Source organism: Elgaria multicarinata, chromosome 11 (genome assembly GCF_023053635.1).
Source record: "Elgaria multicarinata webbii isolate HBS135686 ecotype San Diego chromosome 11, rElgMul1.1.pri, whole genome shotgun sequence".
Classification (NCBI taxonomy): domain Eukaryota; kingdom Metazoa; phylum Chordata; class Lepidosauria; order Squamata; family Anguidae; genus Elgaria; species Elgaria multicarinata.
Window position 1 is genome coordinate 22968249 of NC_086181.1, and position 18204 is coordinate 22986452.

At 44.9% G+C, this 18204-nt stretch overlaps 1 protein-coding gene across 1 annotated transcript; it reads right to left on the bottom strand.

Annotated features, from left to right (window-relative positions):
* Positions 1-2619: 2619 nt before the first annotated feature.
* Positions 2620-12119, bottom strand: LOC134406252 (zinc finger protein 883-like). Its single transcript, XM_063137585.1, has 4 exons — positions 12046-12119; positions 9569-10424; positions 7622-7748; positions 2620-3792 (listed from the first exon to the last, which is right to left on the bottom strand). Exons 2-4 carry the CDS (start codon positions 10283-10285, stop codon positions 2750-2752), a joined length of 1887 nt encoding a protein of 628 aa, XP_062993655.1. The 5' UTR covers positions 10286-10424; positions 12046-12119; the 3' UTR covers positions 2620-2749.
* Positions 12120-18204: the final 6085 nt, after the last annotated feature.

Consider the following 18204-nt stretch of genomic DNA (forward strand, 5'->3'; position numbering starts at 1 on the left):
GCCAAAAGAATGAAGGAATAACAACAACATCTTCTTAGAGCTTTTCTTCTTCTAGGCTAAAGATACCTGGTCCTCCTAGAATTGCATTGTAAATCATTTCTCATCTCGATAACACTCATTGATTACAGCTTATGTGTCCAGGAAGGAGCTTGCAAAACTGAATGCACAAAATGAGATCGAACCAAATTCTGAGGGGGGAAAGAGCTATCCCTTCCTGCATCTTGGAAATGATGCTCCTCTGGTTCACCCAACTGGCAATAGCATTGCATTTCTGGAGTCATTGCACCAGTCTGCACAAAGCTGGAAAGGAAAATCAGGTTTTCCATTATCGCTCCTAGCCCCGAAGCCTCTGCTCTCCCAAGGGAAAGCACCTAGCAATGTTCACTTCCGTTTCCCTTCTCAAGCAATGAGCCCTACACCCCTCTCAGAATGGCACCATGTTCCATTTTCAGCCAGAGATTTTAGAAACCACTAGGAAGTTGAAGGCTCGAAATTTCTGCTGCCACCTTAGGACCAGAATCAGGGCAGTGTGGAAGAACCAGAACAAGATGGGATCCATGGCTTCTTTTCCAGCAACTCTCCCTTTCTTGAATTGCAGTCAAATACGAGATCAGGAAGGATGGTGGCAGAGCGTGTGTTTTGATCTCCAGATTTGAAGTGATCCTTGAGAGCTGTAACCAATGAGAGCTGAATTGTAAGGGCTTAGGTGATCAGGCTCAACAGAAGATAACTCTTGAGAGGTGCAGGTTGCTCCAAGATAAAGGCATGTCGATTGTGATTTCATCTCCATAACCTGTGCCATGCTTGCTTTTTACTGTGCAAAAAAGTCCACATTTCTGCCGTTACGGGTAAAGGCTGTTTAGGATTATAGGGGAAAGAGACCCGAAAAGACACAAGGCATGCCCTGCATCGTTGGCACATGAGAAAGAGAATTAATTCTACTTTGACCTCTCCTAGCCAAGCCCAAGCCCAAGAAGACTTAACCAGGATGGTTGAGAGGGCAAAAGTGACCTGAGTTCAAGTTCTATGTTTGTCCTGCCTCAGTGGAGGGCCTGGAGGAAGTCATTTTGTCTCAGCCAAAGTTCCTCATCTGGGAAACACGGATAATATAGTCTTGTATAACTGTGGGGTTGGGAAGCCAAACCCCATCAAGGTTAGAGTTTGTGAAGGTGCCATATTTTTCTTTCTCCCCTCCCCACCCTGTTTATTTCTGCTAAGAAGCTAAGGGGGTTGTGAGGGAATAGGGGGGAATGTGAACCAGTATAACCCAGTATATGCAGTTAGCCACTTTGGGGGATGTCCTGGACCACCATGTATGTATGGCCTTGGCCATGTCGCTTTGTTTGCCTCCCACTTTGGAAAAACAGGTATGATAATAACCCAGCCCACAGAGTTTCTGATAGAATGTAAGGCCTTTTCATACAGGGGACTACGCAAAACAGCGGTGCCAGACCTCTGTCGGCGCAAGGGCCAAATTTAATTTTGGAGTTGCCCTTGGCAGCCACATTCCAGTGGTGGGTGGGGCTGAAGGCAAAAGTGGGAGGGCCAAAACACCAGCACAATTTAGTTTAAAGCCCTTATGGTTAGTGATCCAGCTTAGGGGGAGGTATTTCAACCTTTCAGAATGGGAGTAAACCTGGACAGAAGCAGAGAAACCACCAAACGATTGGAGGTCAGAGGAAAGGGGTGTGGAAGGGCAGATCGGGCCCTCAGGTTTGGCCCACAGGCCAGAGGTTCAAACACCTGACATAAAATATTAATACAAGTTCCATCTGGAATGGAGGATCAATAAACCGAATGACTCGTTCCTCACACAACGAACCCATGGTTGGTTGTCGCCTGCCTGCTCACTGCTTCCACTTTGCATCCAGTTTAGCAAACAACCTGGGGATATTCCTGGTTTGTTTACTGTGATGTCCGAACCCAGAATTCTGGGTTGCTAAGGGACAAACAACCCAGAGTTTTAACCCATCGTTTGCTATTGGGTTGTTTGCTCAACCGGATGCAAAGCGGAAGCGGTGAGCAAGTGAGAGGCAACTCGTTTGCTCCCGCGTAGCCCCAACAACCCATAGGTTGTTACTACATGCCAACTGGACTGTGAAAAGCAGCAATTGAGGTGGATCGGTACCCCACACACAATGTTAAGTGGGGAGGGGAGAAGATCAAGTCACAACGTGGAATAAACAAAGGATGAAGCTCTTCCCTCTAGTATCAGAAAAGCAGCACAGAAGAGTCGGCACAAGGAAGTCAACCCCTTCTTTCCCTATTCCCTCAACTCTTCTGCAGAGAAATCCATCCTTCCCGATACTAAAGCATCTTCATCATGACTATAACATATCCTTGATTTGATTAGAGAATCCTGCAGAGGGAAGCAGCTTCATCCCAACAGCTTCCGTTTCCAAATGGCAACTCCTGATGCACTATAATGGGATGAGTCTTTTGGTCACTGGGGAATATAAACAAGAAAGGGAAAGGGGTGTGTAGGGGGTATGAGTGTGACCTTTCTAGGTCTGGAAAACAAAACTACTGGAATATCTTCTTTGTTAAAGAAGTTTGGAAATGATTACTGAAGAAGTCTGTTCCCTTGATAAGAGTAAAGAGAGGCAATGGTTAAGGTGAGAGGAGAAATTGGGATATTGGAATTAACCCCCCTCTCCCCTCCTCTTTAAAGTTCAGAAGTTTCAGAATATCCATTTCCTGGATACAACCCCAAAGGCAGGAAGGCTTTGCTTTGTTTCCTGTACATATTTCATGAATTTGCTATTGGATGAAGTCTCTGATGCTTGACTAGCGTTTGTCTCTGCCTGAACCTCTTCCCACACTCAGTGCAGCGATACGGCTTTTCTCCTGTGTGGATTCTCTGGTGGATGATGAGGTCGGCCAGCCGAATGAACCTCCTCTCGCACTCATCGCAGGGGTACGGCTTCTCTCCCGAGTGGATTTTCTGGTGCCTGGTGAGAGAGGAGAGCTGGTTGAACCTTTTCCCACACTCCCCACAGCTGTGGGGCCTCTCTCCTGAGTGGGTCCGTCGATGCCTGTGAAGGTGAGAGAGCTGATTGAACCTCCTGCCACACTCATCGCAGGTATGGGGTCTTTCTTCCGAGTGGGTCCTCTGGTGCCTGGTGAGAGCAGATGAAGCGATGAACCTTTTCCCGCATTCAGGACAGCCATAGGGCCTTTGACCCATGTGGATTCTCTTGTGTACTGTGAGAGCTGAGAGGTGACTGAAACATTTCTGGCAATAGGTGCAGCGATAGGGCCTCTCTCCGGTGTGGATTCTCTGGTGGCTGATAAGATGCGCCCGCTGGCTAAAGGTTTCTCCACACTCAGTACAGGCATGTGGTTTTTCTCCAGTGTGGATTCTCTGATGTCTCGTAAGGTGTGAGAACTGGTTAAACCTCGCCCCACACTCAGCACAGCGGAAAGGTTTCTCACCAGTATGGATGTGCTGGTGTTTGGCCAGGTCTGAAGGGCAGTTGAAGCGCTTCCCACATTCGGTGCAGGGGTGGGGTTTCTCCCCGGTGTGGATTCTCTGATGCCTGGTGAGGTGTGACATCTGAATAAAGCTTTTTGGGCACTGGCCACAGTGATAGGGTTTCTCTCCTGAATGAGTTTTTAGGTGTTTAGCTAGGCCCGATGGACGAGTGAATCTTTTCCCACACTGAGCACAGGCATGAGGTCTGTCCTTCCTGTGGATGCCACCGTGAGCTCGGAGTTCCTCCTCTCCCCTAAACCTTTTTCCACAGTCCGGACACTGGAAATACTGTCCAGCTCTTCCCAAAAACTTGGCACCTAGTGAGTGGGAAAGAAAAGCCAGATGTGATTCTGTGGGCAGGGGCACCAGATTTAAAACAAAACAAAACTCAACTATCAAAAGACTTTCCATTGTACTTGAGGTGTCATGATACAAAATTTATCGTAGTAGATTTACTCAACATCACATTGCTAAAAGGATCCATAAAATAGAATGTAGAAAAAATACTGCTAAATACACATTAAATACAATGCGGTAAATTACTGCATGTAATTATAGTTGTCAAGGTAAAATTGATGAACCTCAATTCAACTTGTACAAACGACAATATTCTCAGCTCACAGTTTTAGTCTCTATACTACATCAGCTCACCTGTGCATCATACCGCCTGATATAATATCTTATATTTTATATCTTTCAAAGTCTGGCTCTCTATTAACTGGGGGCTTTTCTACACAGGGCATTTATTGTGAGCTCATTATTTCCTACTCATGGTTGTTTACAGGATCTTTAGACGATGTTGTGACCCTCCATTTTCACTTCTGTGTCTATCCAGTGCTTTTGAAGTGTTTTTTTTTTAAGAGCACAGAAAATGCAGCATTTAATTATGAAAGTGAAAGAAAGCATGATTTCCTCTTGTGTTTTGCACAATGCAAGAGGAAACCTAGTGCCACCTAGTGGTCATGCAGCAGAAAAGCAGAAAATGATGTTGTATAGTGCTTGGATCTCAATTCTGCGACGAAACCAAAAGTATATGCAGCAGATTAACAGCCAATTTAACAGCTTCCTGTAGAAAAGCTCTGGGTGTGGCAAAATGGAAAGCAGCCCTTTAATTAGCTTCTCCATATTATCCCTAGATAGTAGATCCAGGCCACTACTCCAGAGTCATCTTGTAGCTACACCTCTGAAAACGCCATCACAAATTCACCAAATTTTTAAGTAAACTTTGTTGTTACACAACTACTCATTTCTGCCACCTTTCTGATCAGTGGTTATTAGACATGAGATGTTACCAGGTTTCTTTAAAAAGAAAACATTTATTCTTAAGTTTAAAAAAACCCTCAAACAAATTAAAACACACACACACCAGACATCCAAAGGACAAACCCGATTAAAACCTTATTAGCATCATGAACTTTGGGATTAAAGGAGCTAGTTTTAATATGTCTTCCATGTTCCAAACTATTCAAGTGTAGCAGGCTTTATTACACTGTTTCTTTAATCTTCACTATATCCATTTTATTCATTATCACTTTTTCTTTAACGCCTATGCGGCAGGGTCTTGCTATTTACTGTTTTACTCTGTACAGCACCATGTACATTGATGGTGCTATATAAATAAATAAATAAATAAATAAATAATAATAATAATAAATAGCCTTTTTCTGTCTAAATCCCTAAACACCCAACACAACCTTCTTCAAGTGTCGATTGTGACTTCACAACTGTCTCATCTCTCAACACCTGCTTCCCCTGCTCCCCAGATTCTAAGAGAGGCTTCCCTCCCTAAATGTAGCTTCACCTCCCTGTCAATTTGATGGAAAACTTGAATTATCTCCCAAGCACATTTATTCATAATCCCAACCAATTATATATTCATATGCATCTTTTTAACACATTTAAACAGCTCACCTTTCGTTTCACCCAAATGGGTCTTGCCTGGTCCCTCAGCTATAAATATATCAAGCTGCTTCCTGTTGAGACAGACAGTCTTTTGGTCCTTCTGTCTCTGACTGGCAACAGATCTCTAGGCTTTTCCTGCTAAATCAGTTACCTGGTTTCCTTTTTACCAGGGATGCCAAGGATAGAAGGCCTTTGGCAGCCATCCTATCTGAGATCATTCAAGTTGAGACGCAGGGAACTGAACTTGTAACTTGCAACATTCAGGGCATGTTCTGTACTCCGGAACTATGAATCTTCTCAATGCACCCCAAATAATAATAAATAATTTCATTTCTACTCTGCCCAATACCCAAAGCTCTCCGGGCAGTTCACAAAAAATACATACAAGATAATAAAAAAATAATGTAAAATCTCCAACATACAAAATTTAAAATCATTTAAATAACTAAGACAGTTAAAATAAGATACTGAACCAAATAGAATCAACTGACATAAATGTCCCATCATATGCCATCAAATGTTTGGGAGCTAAGGATAGTCTTAACTTGGTGCTGAAAAGGTGAGCAGTGTTGGTGCCAAGTGGACTTCAATGCATTACATAATCGAGGGGCCAACACTGAGAAGGCCCTCTCCCTTGTTGCCACTTTCCAAGCCTCCCTCAGAAGAGGTACTCGGAGGAAGGCCTCTGATGTTCGTTATAGGTTCATGTCGGAAGAGGCGCTCCATCTCTCCTGGCCTGAACCTATTTGCCACATTTGCCACCATATCACTGTGTGCCACAAAGCTCAAGTTTTGCAAAAGCTTTAATTCCTGCTTGAGAATAAAGCGTGCCCCTTCAGAACCTGAATGCCAAATTTGGAAGGGGGAAGAAGGTAGCTGGAATGGTAGTGTAATGGTGTAAGACCACCTTCCGCATGGCCATTGAACCATGCTGACTGGGAATGATGGGAGGTAAAGTCCAACACGCCTGGAGGGCACCAGGTTGGAGAAGGCTGGTTTAAGACATTGCATTGTTAACTGGGGTGAGTTCTACTCCTAAAGGACTCATGCTTTGAATGTAGGAAGTATTGAGAATTTCAGAGGGAATCATAGCTCAGTGCTAGAGCATCTGTTATGAATGTAGATGGTCCCATGTTCAGTCCCCAGTATTTATTTATTACATTTATCACATTTATATCCCGCCTCCAAGGAACCCAAGGCGGCATACATAATCTTCCTCCTCTCCATGTTATCCTCACAACAACAACCGTGTGAGGTAGGTTGGGCTGAGAGTATGTGACTGGCCCAAAGTCACTTAGTGGGTTTCCATGGCCAAGTGGGGACTAGAACCCAGATCTCCCAACTCCCAGTCTAACACCTTACAGGAAAAGTTTGTTGTGGCTCATGCATCCAAAGCCATCCCCAAACATCTTGAGATGTTCACATCAAATTTCGTTCCCCCCCCTCCCTCTCCCTCTCTCTCTCTCTAATACACACATATTTGTAAAGGTTTCCAAATCTGGGATTCCAAACATTCTCTAGATGGCAAGTACAGATTCAAGGGAAATTTCAGTCACGCTGCCAAACAGATCATATGACACCCTTAACCATAATACATTAGAGTATTTATGGCAGTAATGAAGCCTCTGGCATCAATTGGCTCAGTGGTGTTGATCTCATAAAGGCATTGATGATGTCACAAGCGTACTGACCACTCAGTGGTTTGAGAAACAGGAGTGCATCTCCAGTTAAAAGGAGATCAGGCTAGTTGGGGCAGGAAAGATCTCTAGCCGAAGCCTTGGACAGCTGCTGCCGCCAGTCATAGCTGACAATCTTGGGCTAGATGGGCCAGTGGGCTCAATATAAGGCATTTTCTTACATTGCTGTACTGGACATTCTACAACACAGGCCAAGTGGGCTTTATTGTGTCAGACACTGGAGTACATCTGAAGCAGTTATCTCTGATTTTCCAATCCATTCAGACATGAACTTCCTTCATTCAGTAAGTGAGTCCCATTAATCCGCAAGATCTTTAAAAGGGGGTCTTAAAAAAAAAATTGTGAGAAAAGCGCCCAGATTAATGCCTCCACCCAGATATCAAACTGTTGTACATTAGATGGCTGAATTTGCGGGGTGGGTGTGGTGGAATTGTGGCGCTTTTGAAAATCATGAACCACACTTGAGTGAGACGCGTTTAATGGTGCGAGGACTGGAGGGGGGGACAAGATTAGAGAGTGGTGAGACGTATGGCAATCCCATCCTTACCCAGTGAGTTGGCACTCCCATTATCCTGCTGTCGTGCTTCCTTGTAGGTTTGCCTTGGCCTGGTGTTGGCTGGAGAGCGCTGAGTCCCAGCGCAATTTGTGCTCCCACCTTGGACTGTTCCCAATACCTGAAACAGCAGCAAAAATTGCATTGAAGGCAGGGAAGGAAGTAAAATGTTGGGTCTAAAGGATGCATCTTGCTCCCCCTCCCTTTCAGAGCACCCCCTGAATGAGACGCCAATCCCTCTGGAATCAAATGGGGAATGAATGTTTATCCATCGAGAGAGGCACTGTGAAACGCCCAAGTAGATTGTTCCGGGTTGGAATGTCCCCCCATAGACTGAAGGTAAGAACTAGCGAACCTTACAACAACATAGAACAAAAAAGAGAAGCTGAACCTTTAGTGAAATATATATTTTTACAATATGGATGGACAGAGCAGAAGACATGTTTTGGGCTATAGAATGGGCTGCTTTAACAAAGAGGAAATAAGTCTTTCTGGGCAAAGTACAAAGTGTTGGTCATTACCTTTAAAGCCCTAAATGGTTTGGATCCAGGTTACCTGCGGGATCGCCTTCTCCCATACAGTTCGCCCTGCACACTCAGGTCCTCTGGGGAGAACGTACTTCAGTCAGCTAAAACTAGGCTGACATCAGTTTCCCAGAGGACCTTTTCTTCTGTCGCCCCCGGATTGTGGAATGGCCTGCCGGAGGAGATTCATAAAATTAACTCTCTCTGTGATTTTAAGGCAGCTTTGAAGACTAGCCTTTTCCGGCAGGCCTATCCAGATCAATGTAAAATCAAGAATTTTTAAGATGCGTTGATTCCTGTACTAACGTTGTTCCCCGCCTCAATCCAAGGTGAGAGGCGGGTAAGAAATAATTCTTCTTCTTCTTCTTATTCTTATTCTTCTTATTATTATTTATTATTAAAAAGATTTTTTTGAGAAAAGTGACTGCATCAAAAGGGTTAAATGATTTCGATTACATTCCTTTTTTGAGTTTGGTTCTGACTTATACATAGTTATCCCAACCTTTAGGGATGTTGCGATAGTACTGTTTTAGAATATGAATTTTAGAAGTAGGTATAGTTTGATTATTTTCTCAAACTAAATCGATTATACAAATTTTGGGAATTGGAGTTGCTGTCTTTTTTGTTGTTGGCGTCATCTTTGGTTCGTCCCCCTTATTACTGCTTCCTCATAACAAATTGTGACAAAAGTTTTGAAAACTGTTCCATGGTGGGAGAACTGGAAAAATCAGGTGAGCAGTTGCTGGGCAACTGTGGATGCACTTGCCTGAGAGAATGTGTGGGCTGTTGCTAGGTAACCACAAAACACACTTCTCTACAGCTTCTGGATTGTTCCATAGCACCAACTGAAAAGGAGGAAAACCCATTTTCTCTGAGCTTCTTGGACATCACAAAGGGAGAATGACCCTCCTACCTCAGGTATGTTTTGGGGTCATATTTGGCATCTTTTTGCAGGGCTCAGCTCTGTGACATGTAAAGAAGCACCCGCCTCTGAGTACTTACAAAGTGCATTTTACTTATATCTGAGTAACTACATCCAGTCCTGCACCTAGAATTACAGGCCACCTACATCAGAGGGCATGACATCCAGACATAGGTGGTGTTGAGGTGGGGGACACCATCCCGCCATGAAGTAGCTTGCCCACTCCTCCATTTCCCCATTGCTGCAAAAGACATTTTACACATGTGCGCCCCTTCACCTGAAATACACTCAATCCCTTCTGTGCCCTCCCTAATATGTTCTTCTGTTCTGCGACAGACAAATTTAAACCCCAGCACATCTATTTTGTGTATGTTTGTGTATACATGTTACATTAGGGCCCTTGGACATTTCCTCAGATGGAGCCCTGTAGAATTGTGGAACAACCTGTAGTTCTACCTCCATCCCAACAAGAGGACCATGAATAAATGACTTCACCTGTTGCTCCCGTTTCCCCCGCTCTTGCTGCCTCAGCAGGAAACCCTCCGCCAGGGCCACAGCTTGGGCGCAGGTCTCCGGCCCACGTTCTCGAACTTGGTGTTGGATTTCCTTGGGCAGGATTGTCAAGAACTGTTCCAGGATCAGTAGCTCCAGGATCTGCTCCTTCGTCCGGCTCTCTGGCTCCAACCAGCGATGGCACAGCTCCCGCAACCGGTTGCAAACTTCGCGGGGGCCCTCGGCCTCCTGGTAGCGGAACTGGCGAAAGTGCTGGCGCTGTGCCTCCGTGCTCGCAATGTCCCCCCGTAGGATGGCAACCTTCACCTTTCCATAGTCTCCCCTGTCTCTGGCTTCTAGGCTGTTGAAGGCCTGCTGTGCTTCTCCGCTGAGATTTGGCACGAGTTTGGTCATGCCCTCCCCACGGGGCCACTGGCAGGCATCAGCCACCCGCTCAAACGTGGACAGGTCATCCCACGGAGGCAGCTCTGGCAACTGAGAATTTGCCCATCCCAAGTGTGACGACTGCACCGTTCTTAGGATTTCTTGCCACTGGGCTTCTCCATGTGGCGGCATTCCCTCCTGTCTCTCAACCCTGCCATGCTGTGGTGTGGCCCACCTCAGAAACTCACTGATGGCTCCAGCCTGGATGGCCCGAGAATATTTCCCTGCCCCCGACCCTTCCCCTGGTTCAGGACGTGCTGGGCTTGTTTCCTCCATTCTTCTCGAGGTTGCTCACAAGGCAGCTAAAGCTGAAGAATCGGTGTTATCGCTCATCTTGGATTACAGCCATTTTGTCTCCTTGGCATTGGCCTTAGCACAGCTCAAGTCCACATCTCCCACGCCAGAATTGGCAGCACTGCATTCAAAAAATAAAGTTAGCTAGGTCAGGGCTTATCATCAACACTGTTGCAAACAAGGCATTCAAGGCATTCAGGCTTCAAAACCCAATAAGGTATACAGAGTGCAGCAAAATTAAGGAAGAGAGGGAGAACCAGCAAAACAAACTAGATGTCTATTGTTCAAGCATCACTCTTAGCCATTGGCTGAGATGCTATGATGTCACAGAATGTTTGCAAAGGTGCTCTCTGCTGAGAGGGAAGAGTTAGTATCAGAGTGCTGAAAAATCAGCAGAACTGCTCTAAGAAGGGGTGGGGTAGAAGGGGGATTTATCTGAAAGAAAAATAAATAGGAGGGGTTGTATATTGCAACTGCAGAGACAGCTGAGAGCCAGTGAGAAAGAGGTCTTAAGAAGGGCCAAATCTACACCAAGTAGGATATTCCACTATGGAAGTGGTATGAAAACAGTATATAAGAGGCAGGAGCCACACTATTGCTTTATAGCAGTATTGAAGTGCACTGAGAACTGTTGGAGCCCATTGACACATACATATACTGCTCTCATAGTGCTATATATCCTGCTTGGTATAGATCTGGCCAAGGTCTCTATAATGGTGCAAATTAATCTAATGTGCTTGTTTGTATTTATTTTTGCTTCTGCTAGTCTATTGAAGAGGGGCAAAGAGCTGTTCAAGGCATTCAAGTTCAACTTGGGACCACGGAAGTCTTGCTCAGCTTTAATGCTGGCTTCTGAGACTTCATCTGCTGTTGCTCACGTGCCTTCAGAACTACTTCCAAAGCCTTAAAGGCTAATTGTCAGGATGCTGGTAGCAGGATACTACCCAGTAACAATATCTTCACAACTGAACACAGCAGAACACAGCCTAAAAATGACCAGCAACAATCTGCTTGTAGCTGGACAAAGGTGTTCTGCCCTGCCATTGTTCGCTGCAAGTAGACCACTCACAGGAGTAGTCTACTTGCACATACCAGTTAAGTACAAATTCCCTCTCGGTCCCAAGGTGGATCCACACATGAACATGCCTCATTTAGGATGAATTCCTATGCATGGTTACCTGGGAGTAAGTCTCATTGAACTCAATGGGGCTTACATCTGCGTAGATATGAACAGGATTACTTTGTTAATAACTTATAACTCACAGGGGAACAGCCTCCATGGTAACGGATACAAAATCTGTTGGTGATAGTCTGCTCAGGAAAGTCTGTTTCACACATTCAGAGCAATGTTAGCCATTTTAACCCACAAACCATCAGGGACAAACACATCCTCACTTCTCCCCACCTGTAAAATGGGACGGAGCGTGACCTACCTCACAGGGCTGTTGTGACGGAGAGCAAGATAAAAGACTGCAAAGCAGCTTGTACAACATTTTTAGCTTGCCAAGGGTTCATTTCTAGGAATATTAATACTAGATAGTCCTTCATGTGAAGCACAGCCTGTATTTTGAGTGCTTTTCACCTGCAAATGCTGATCAGCCCTCCATAGCACATAATGGACCTGCCTTACAACAGAACACTCATCTTCCCCTCTCATCCATAAAACATGCTCACAGCTTCCAGAACATCCCCTAAATTGCAAACCTGCATCTGCAAATTGCAAACAACTACCACGGACCCACCTCTGCTGCTTTGCCCAGCTTGAGGGATTCTGCTGCCTCCAGATCTGCGGCTTGTGCTGCCGCTGGAAAAACCAGAGCTGATTCTGAGAGAGAGGAAGCTCCCTACCTTATTCCTTCCCCCTGTCTCTGGGAAATCTGGATGGCTCTAGGACCCAGCAAGCTCTACCCATTTAACCCTCCATAATCTGGTCGAAGAGAAACTCGATGGCTAAAAGCTCAGAGACGCGGGGTGAATGTGTCTATTCACACGATCCTTTTGGCGACATTGCTTCTTTTCAATGCGCTCAACGAAACGACCGGTTGTTTACATAAACCGGGCTCTAGAATGCCATCTGGGAGACTTGCAGTGCAATCCTGAGTGTTTATTCCGAAATCACTAACTCTTGGGACTTAAACCCAAGTAAAATGCGTAGGATTGCAACCCTGAGAGTTAAGTTCCACTTCTTCCCATTGTCTGGTCTGTGCAAGCCTGCTCTTTAGCTTCAGTTCTGCCACATGTAAAATGGCAATAGTAACGAGTTGCCTTACAGGGTTGTTCTGAATAGTGAGCTACTTTACAGGGCCAGCCGCATTTGGAATACTGTGTACAGTTTTGGCTGGCCTGTCTATAGCCTAGAGCTGGAAAAAGTGCAGAAAGAGGCAACCAAGGTATATTTTCCCATCAAAAAGAGAGACTAAACTGGAGAATTTTAAGTTTAGAAAGGGGTAGGTAGCTCATAAGAGTTATCTAAAATTATACGTGATGGGAAAGTGAATATAGTTTTTCGTATAATAGAAGAACTTGGGGGGGGGGTCACCTAATGAAATTGATTGCCAGGAGATTTAGGACATAAAACCCCACCACCACTTTCTCACTCAGTGTATCGCGAATTTATGGAATTCACTGCCACAAGATGAGCAGTGGCCACAAGAATAAATGCCTCTATAATGAGATTGGGCAATTTCATGGATGATTTGCCTATCGATATTAGGCATAATAGCTAAATGGAACCTCCATATTCAGCAGCAGTGGATCTCAGAATGCCAGTTGCCGGGAGGTATATTCCCAGAGGGCTGCTGCGGCTGTGGGAAACTGCATGCTGGACGAGATGAGCCTGTGGTGTAGTCCAGCAGGTCTCTTAGGTTACGAATGCAAACTCAATAAAAATTAAAGTGCTAAATATTAGTAGTAAATGACTTTTAAAACGAATTCTGGTCAATGTTTTGGTTTCTCCCATTTTTATAGCCAAAGCTCTCTGGGGAGTTTACAAAGATTTAACACTTTAAAAATAGATATTGTACATAATATTTTTTTAGTATGCAAACAGACAGCACATAGACATACCCAAACAATTTTAACAATCATAAGAAATCCCACAACCTGATTAAAAACCTTATCATATACTGCCAAATGCCTGAGAGTAGAGAAAGGCCTTAACCTGTTGCTGAAAGGACGTTGGCATTTCATAATTGGGGGTCATCACCAAGGAGGCCCTCTCCCTGTATTGCATTACATTTTAACCATTAACCGGACAGAAAAGAATGTGTCGTCTGCTCTCTTTTTCTTGTCTTTCTCATGCTGTCCTACACAATCAAATCCCCCCTCCCCATCACTTGGGCTAAAAGAGAAAGGCTGGAAGAAAAAGAATGGGGCGGCGGGGGAACCAACAAAGACAATATTTCATTCTGATAGCTTTTCTTTTTGGAGGCTGCTGCTGGTGGTGGGTAGTCTTCCTTTCATAAGTGTCTGACAGTGCAATCCTAAGCATGTTTACTGAGAAGAAAGCCCCTCGGAGTTCACTGGGATTTATGCTCTAGTGCAGCCTTCCCCAACCTGGAGCCCTCCATATTAGAACTTTGGGCTACAATTCCCCACATTCCTGAACTTCAGCTATGCATGCTAGCTGGGGCAGATGGGAGTTGGAGTTCAAAAACATCTGGTGGGGGGACAGGGTTGGGGAAGGCTGCTCGAGTGAATGTTTAGGATTGCAGCTTGAGTGTAATCAGTGAGTGATGTTAAAAGCGCATACACTGAAGTCAGCTATTGGATGAACGCAAAGGTGCTGCTACTTTTCCCCTGGATTGAGGGTTAGCAACTACTGATAGGTAGACATCCAGCCAGTGCAGCCTTTCCCATTTCTGAATCTCTGGTACTTGGGGAAAGGATGCACCTGTTGAATGTCTGTCTGCCTGTTTTTAAGATAGTGGCTGAGTTTGGAGGACCCGCTAATCAACAGGGGTGCGTGTGTGTGTGTGTAATAGGAACAAAATGGAAATCAACCGTTGATTAGCATGTCTCCGAACTCAGCCACAGAGGGCTCATCTACACCATACAGGATATTGCACTATGAGAGTGATATGAAAGCAATGTATGATATATGTCAATGGGCCCCAACAGTTGTCAGTGCACTTCAGTACCACTATAAAGCAGTAGTGGGGCTCCTGCCTTTTATATACCACTTTCATAGTGCAATATCCTACTTGGTGTAGATAAGGCCAGAGTCCCATTCCAGGGAGATTGTGGGGGGAGAGTGCCCGCGATTTCTCCCAAGCGAAGGCAGGATTTGAGCCTGCTCTTGGTCACTTCCTACACGTATTCACGCGTTCGCTTCCCAACACTCAATCGCTGTTATCGTCACGTGTGAACAGCTTCCATAGCATGGTGTTTTCATCTGGAAGGCTGTGTCACCCGCCTTTCAAAGAAGGAACTTCATCGTTGTATTATTATTATTATTATTATTATTATTATTATTATTATTATTATTATTATTATTATTATTATTATTATTATTTAAAAAATGTCTCTTGTGATCTTTCCCGCCAATGCCTGGCAGCGATGGGAGCCCTTTTCCCTTGGTCCTGAGATGCGCCAAGGGTTAAACCGAGTGTGCGCTGTCAGCCCTAGAGAGGCCCAGGAAGCCCGGCGACTAGAGAAGGGGGATGCATTAGCCCAGGGCACCTTCCTGCTCCTCCTCTTCCCAGGATCAAAACTTGGGATTTGAATTTTAATAAGGGGGGGATTTGCCTCTGCGGGTTTGCAGATCTGCTGCAGCGGGGCTTTGTACGGCGGGGCTCTGCTGCAAAGAAGCGGTGAGTGAAGCCGAGGCAGGGTTGCCCTGGAACCGAGCTGGGCACTGGGCTACCCGGCTGCAAAGGACCAAGGGGAGAACAATCTGGAGCAGGCAAAGGACTGATGGGGGAAAGAGAAGGTGGGCGAGAAGTGGAGCTTTTGCATCGTTCGTGTGTGTGTATGTCTTTCCCCAAAGGCCTTGCAGGGCTGGCTCCGAATGAAAAACCAGGTCTACTCTGGAGCCCTGGCTGACTGTAGGAGCTGTGCTAGTGGCTTTATTTGTAATGACTTCTTCATAATGCGTAATGGGCAAAGTGCTTTGTACTCCTAGTTTATACTATCCCCCCTAGTTAATTATATAAGGGCAGTACACATGGTCATAGAAACCCCTTTGATGCTTACAACAACCCTGTGAGGTAGGTTAGACTGAGAGATGGTGATTGGCTGAGGGCCATCCTGTAGGCTCCATGGATAAACAGGCATTTGAACCCAGATCTTCCTGGTCCAAGGCTGATATTCTGTCCCCTACATCTGATGTCCTCTCTGTTCCCAATCAACTGACGGAGGTAGACCTTAATCTTCCCATTTCACAGATAAAGGATTGAAGTAATGAGCTGTCCAAGCCCATGAGGGGATTCTTAAGGTGGATTTGAACCCAGAATCCACATTGTTCCCAACCATTCTACACTTTTCCTTTTTACCCAGCTGTGCAATTCCTTCTAGGTTCCCTTGCTTGGAGTTTCAAAAATAAAACCAGGATCCAATTTGGAAGAGACCTGTGAAGACACATCCTCTTAGTTTTTGGTGGGTTGAATGAGGATGTTCTCTCAGATTTCTGCTTTTTAAAATTAATCACTAAGTTGTTAAAGCAAGGCTTTTTCTACCCCCCTTTCAACTCCTGTTTTATGTGTGAAATGTGGATTCCTCATCTGCATTTGTATGGCGCAAAGGGGTGGTAGGATATACTGCAGATTAATTTAAAGTAGCTTCCCCCGAGCTGATGGCTTTGGCTTTGCTGGCTGTGGCTGATGGGAATTACAGTCCCAAACATTCGTCAGGGCCCAAGGGTGGGGAAGGTTGATTTAAAGACTAAACTTGTGACTTTCTTTTATGGGGCACTCAATACATTAAACAGAGGTGTGTTGTTGAGGCAAATGATTCCTGGATTATCCACTACTCTAAGAAAAGCTAGAGCAGGGATGGGCTATTATAGAATTGGGGGTGGGCGGGGGTGGTAGAAGCTTGGAGCCAGGACGTCTGGGTTCCTTGTGTGAAGACTGTGGTCTATGATATGTTACAATCAGGGTGACTAACGAGGGCTGAAAATTCTGGAATTCTTCCATCTTTCCAATATGTTTATGGGTGAACGGAAGCTTCGAATCCACATTCATGATTGTGAACATGGGATCGGGAGGTGGTATGGATTAACTAATGTGGATTTTGTACACATGGCATAAATAAGGAATCCACAGCATTCCCAAGGGGCTCTCCCACACACACTTTTTTTGTGGGGGGCATATATTTGCCATTTTTCTATTCCACCTCACTTTTGCTCTTTGGACGCAACTTCCTTGCCAAGCGATACGAGGTGTGTTGGTGGGGCAGATGACCGGAGAGACTCTCAAATCTAAACAGTGTGGAGAAAAACTCGGACTTCAGCATCAGCTCCATCTACCCTTCCATTCTGCTTGCATCTGAGGATTTAGGGGGTGGGGTGGGAGATTATGAGACCCCCAGAGAGTTGAGGCCTTTGGGGGAAGGGCAGGCTAAAGGCACTGCAGATGCTGATTCTCTGCAGAATGTGTTTAACTCCTGAGCCGATTAAGGGCTCGGCTTATCCCTCTCTGGACCTCGCACAACAGCATCTCTGTTTTCTTTCCGAAGAGGCTCTCTCTCTCCTTCCTGCGCCAGCCATGTTCTTAGCCATGGTTTCAACTAAAGGGTTAGTGGAAAGTGCCTCTGAAATGCCCAGCTCCCTCTGCCCGCACCTGCCAATATTTTCAATGCCTGACTTTTCTTGGAATATAGAATACTGTACCACAAGTAAGGATTTTGCTGCTGGTGGTGGTTACCTTACATCTTATGTTTGCAATTATAACTCGGTTAGGAGAGATAGCCAGTCTGTGTGGCCCCTTAGACGCTGTGTTCAGGCTGCCAAATATGGCCGTCAGAATGTGTACTAGGAACTGACGTCTTGTCTGTTAATGGTTCAAGGCAGGCAACAACGTTTTAAAGAAAACTTTTGTTTAGATCAATACTGGCAGCGTGGGAACCACTTGCCTGTAGATAATAATATATTTATTTCTTACCCGCCTCTCCCTCTGGATCGAGGCGGGGAACAACATTAGATACAAATACCATAAAATACATAGAAGTGATTAAAACATATAAAACTAATGCAATATTAAAATAACAGTCAAATATCTTGAAATTCGACTGGGGAATCCTAACAGAAGAGATCAGTCTTTATAACCTTCTTGAATTTGAAAAGACTATTACGTGGACGAATCTCTCCTGGCAGGCCATTCCACTTTAAACTTCGCCCAAAAAATAATTATTTGAAAATTCATTGTGCTGTGGGAAAACATCCTACCCCTTGCCCATCTAAATTCTCATTGCCTGAATGTTAGCTGAAAATTACTAATGCACATACTCTTGTTTTTTCTCTACAAATGCTAGGCATTTTGCTTTAAAAACCCAAAAAACCCAAAAAACGGAGTCCTGTTCATTTCGCAATACTTCGTTTCTTAGTTGGAGCCATTGGCTGCATTTGTCCATTGGGCCAGTGAGTTGTGCAGAAACTCTACTTCTTGATCACTGTTAAAATTGTTGAACACTGCTCTGGCTTAGTGGGTGCGGGGTGTAAACCACAGGTCATTTGTTTGTTTTTAATTTGCTCTTCGTACTAGAAAGGCTCAAGGAGGATTTTGCCTTGTCACCCAAAATCAACTGTAGTTAATCTCAACTATGGTTTGTTTGAAATAATCCAACTTCAAATTGTGGTTTATTAAGCGGCGTTGATTCCATAAACCATAGTTAAGATTAACCGCAGATGAAGCTTCAGATATAATGCTAAACTGTGGTTAATCGAAATTGGAAGCAAAAGCTTC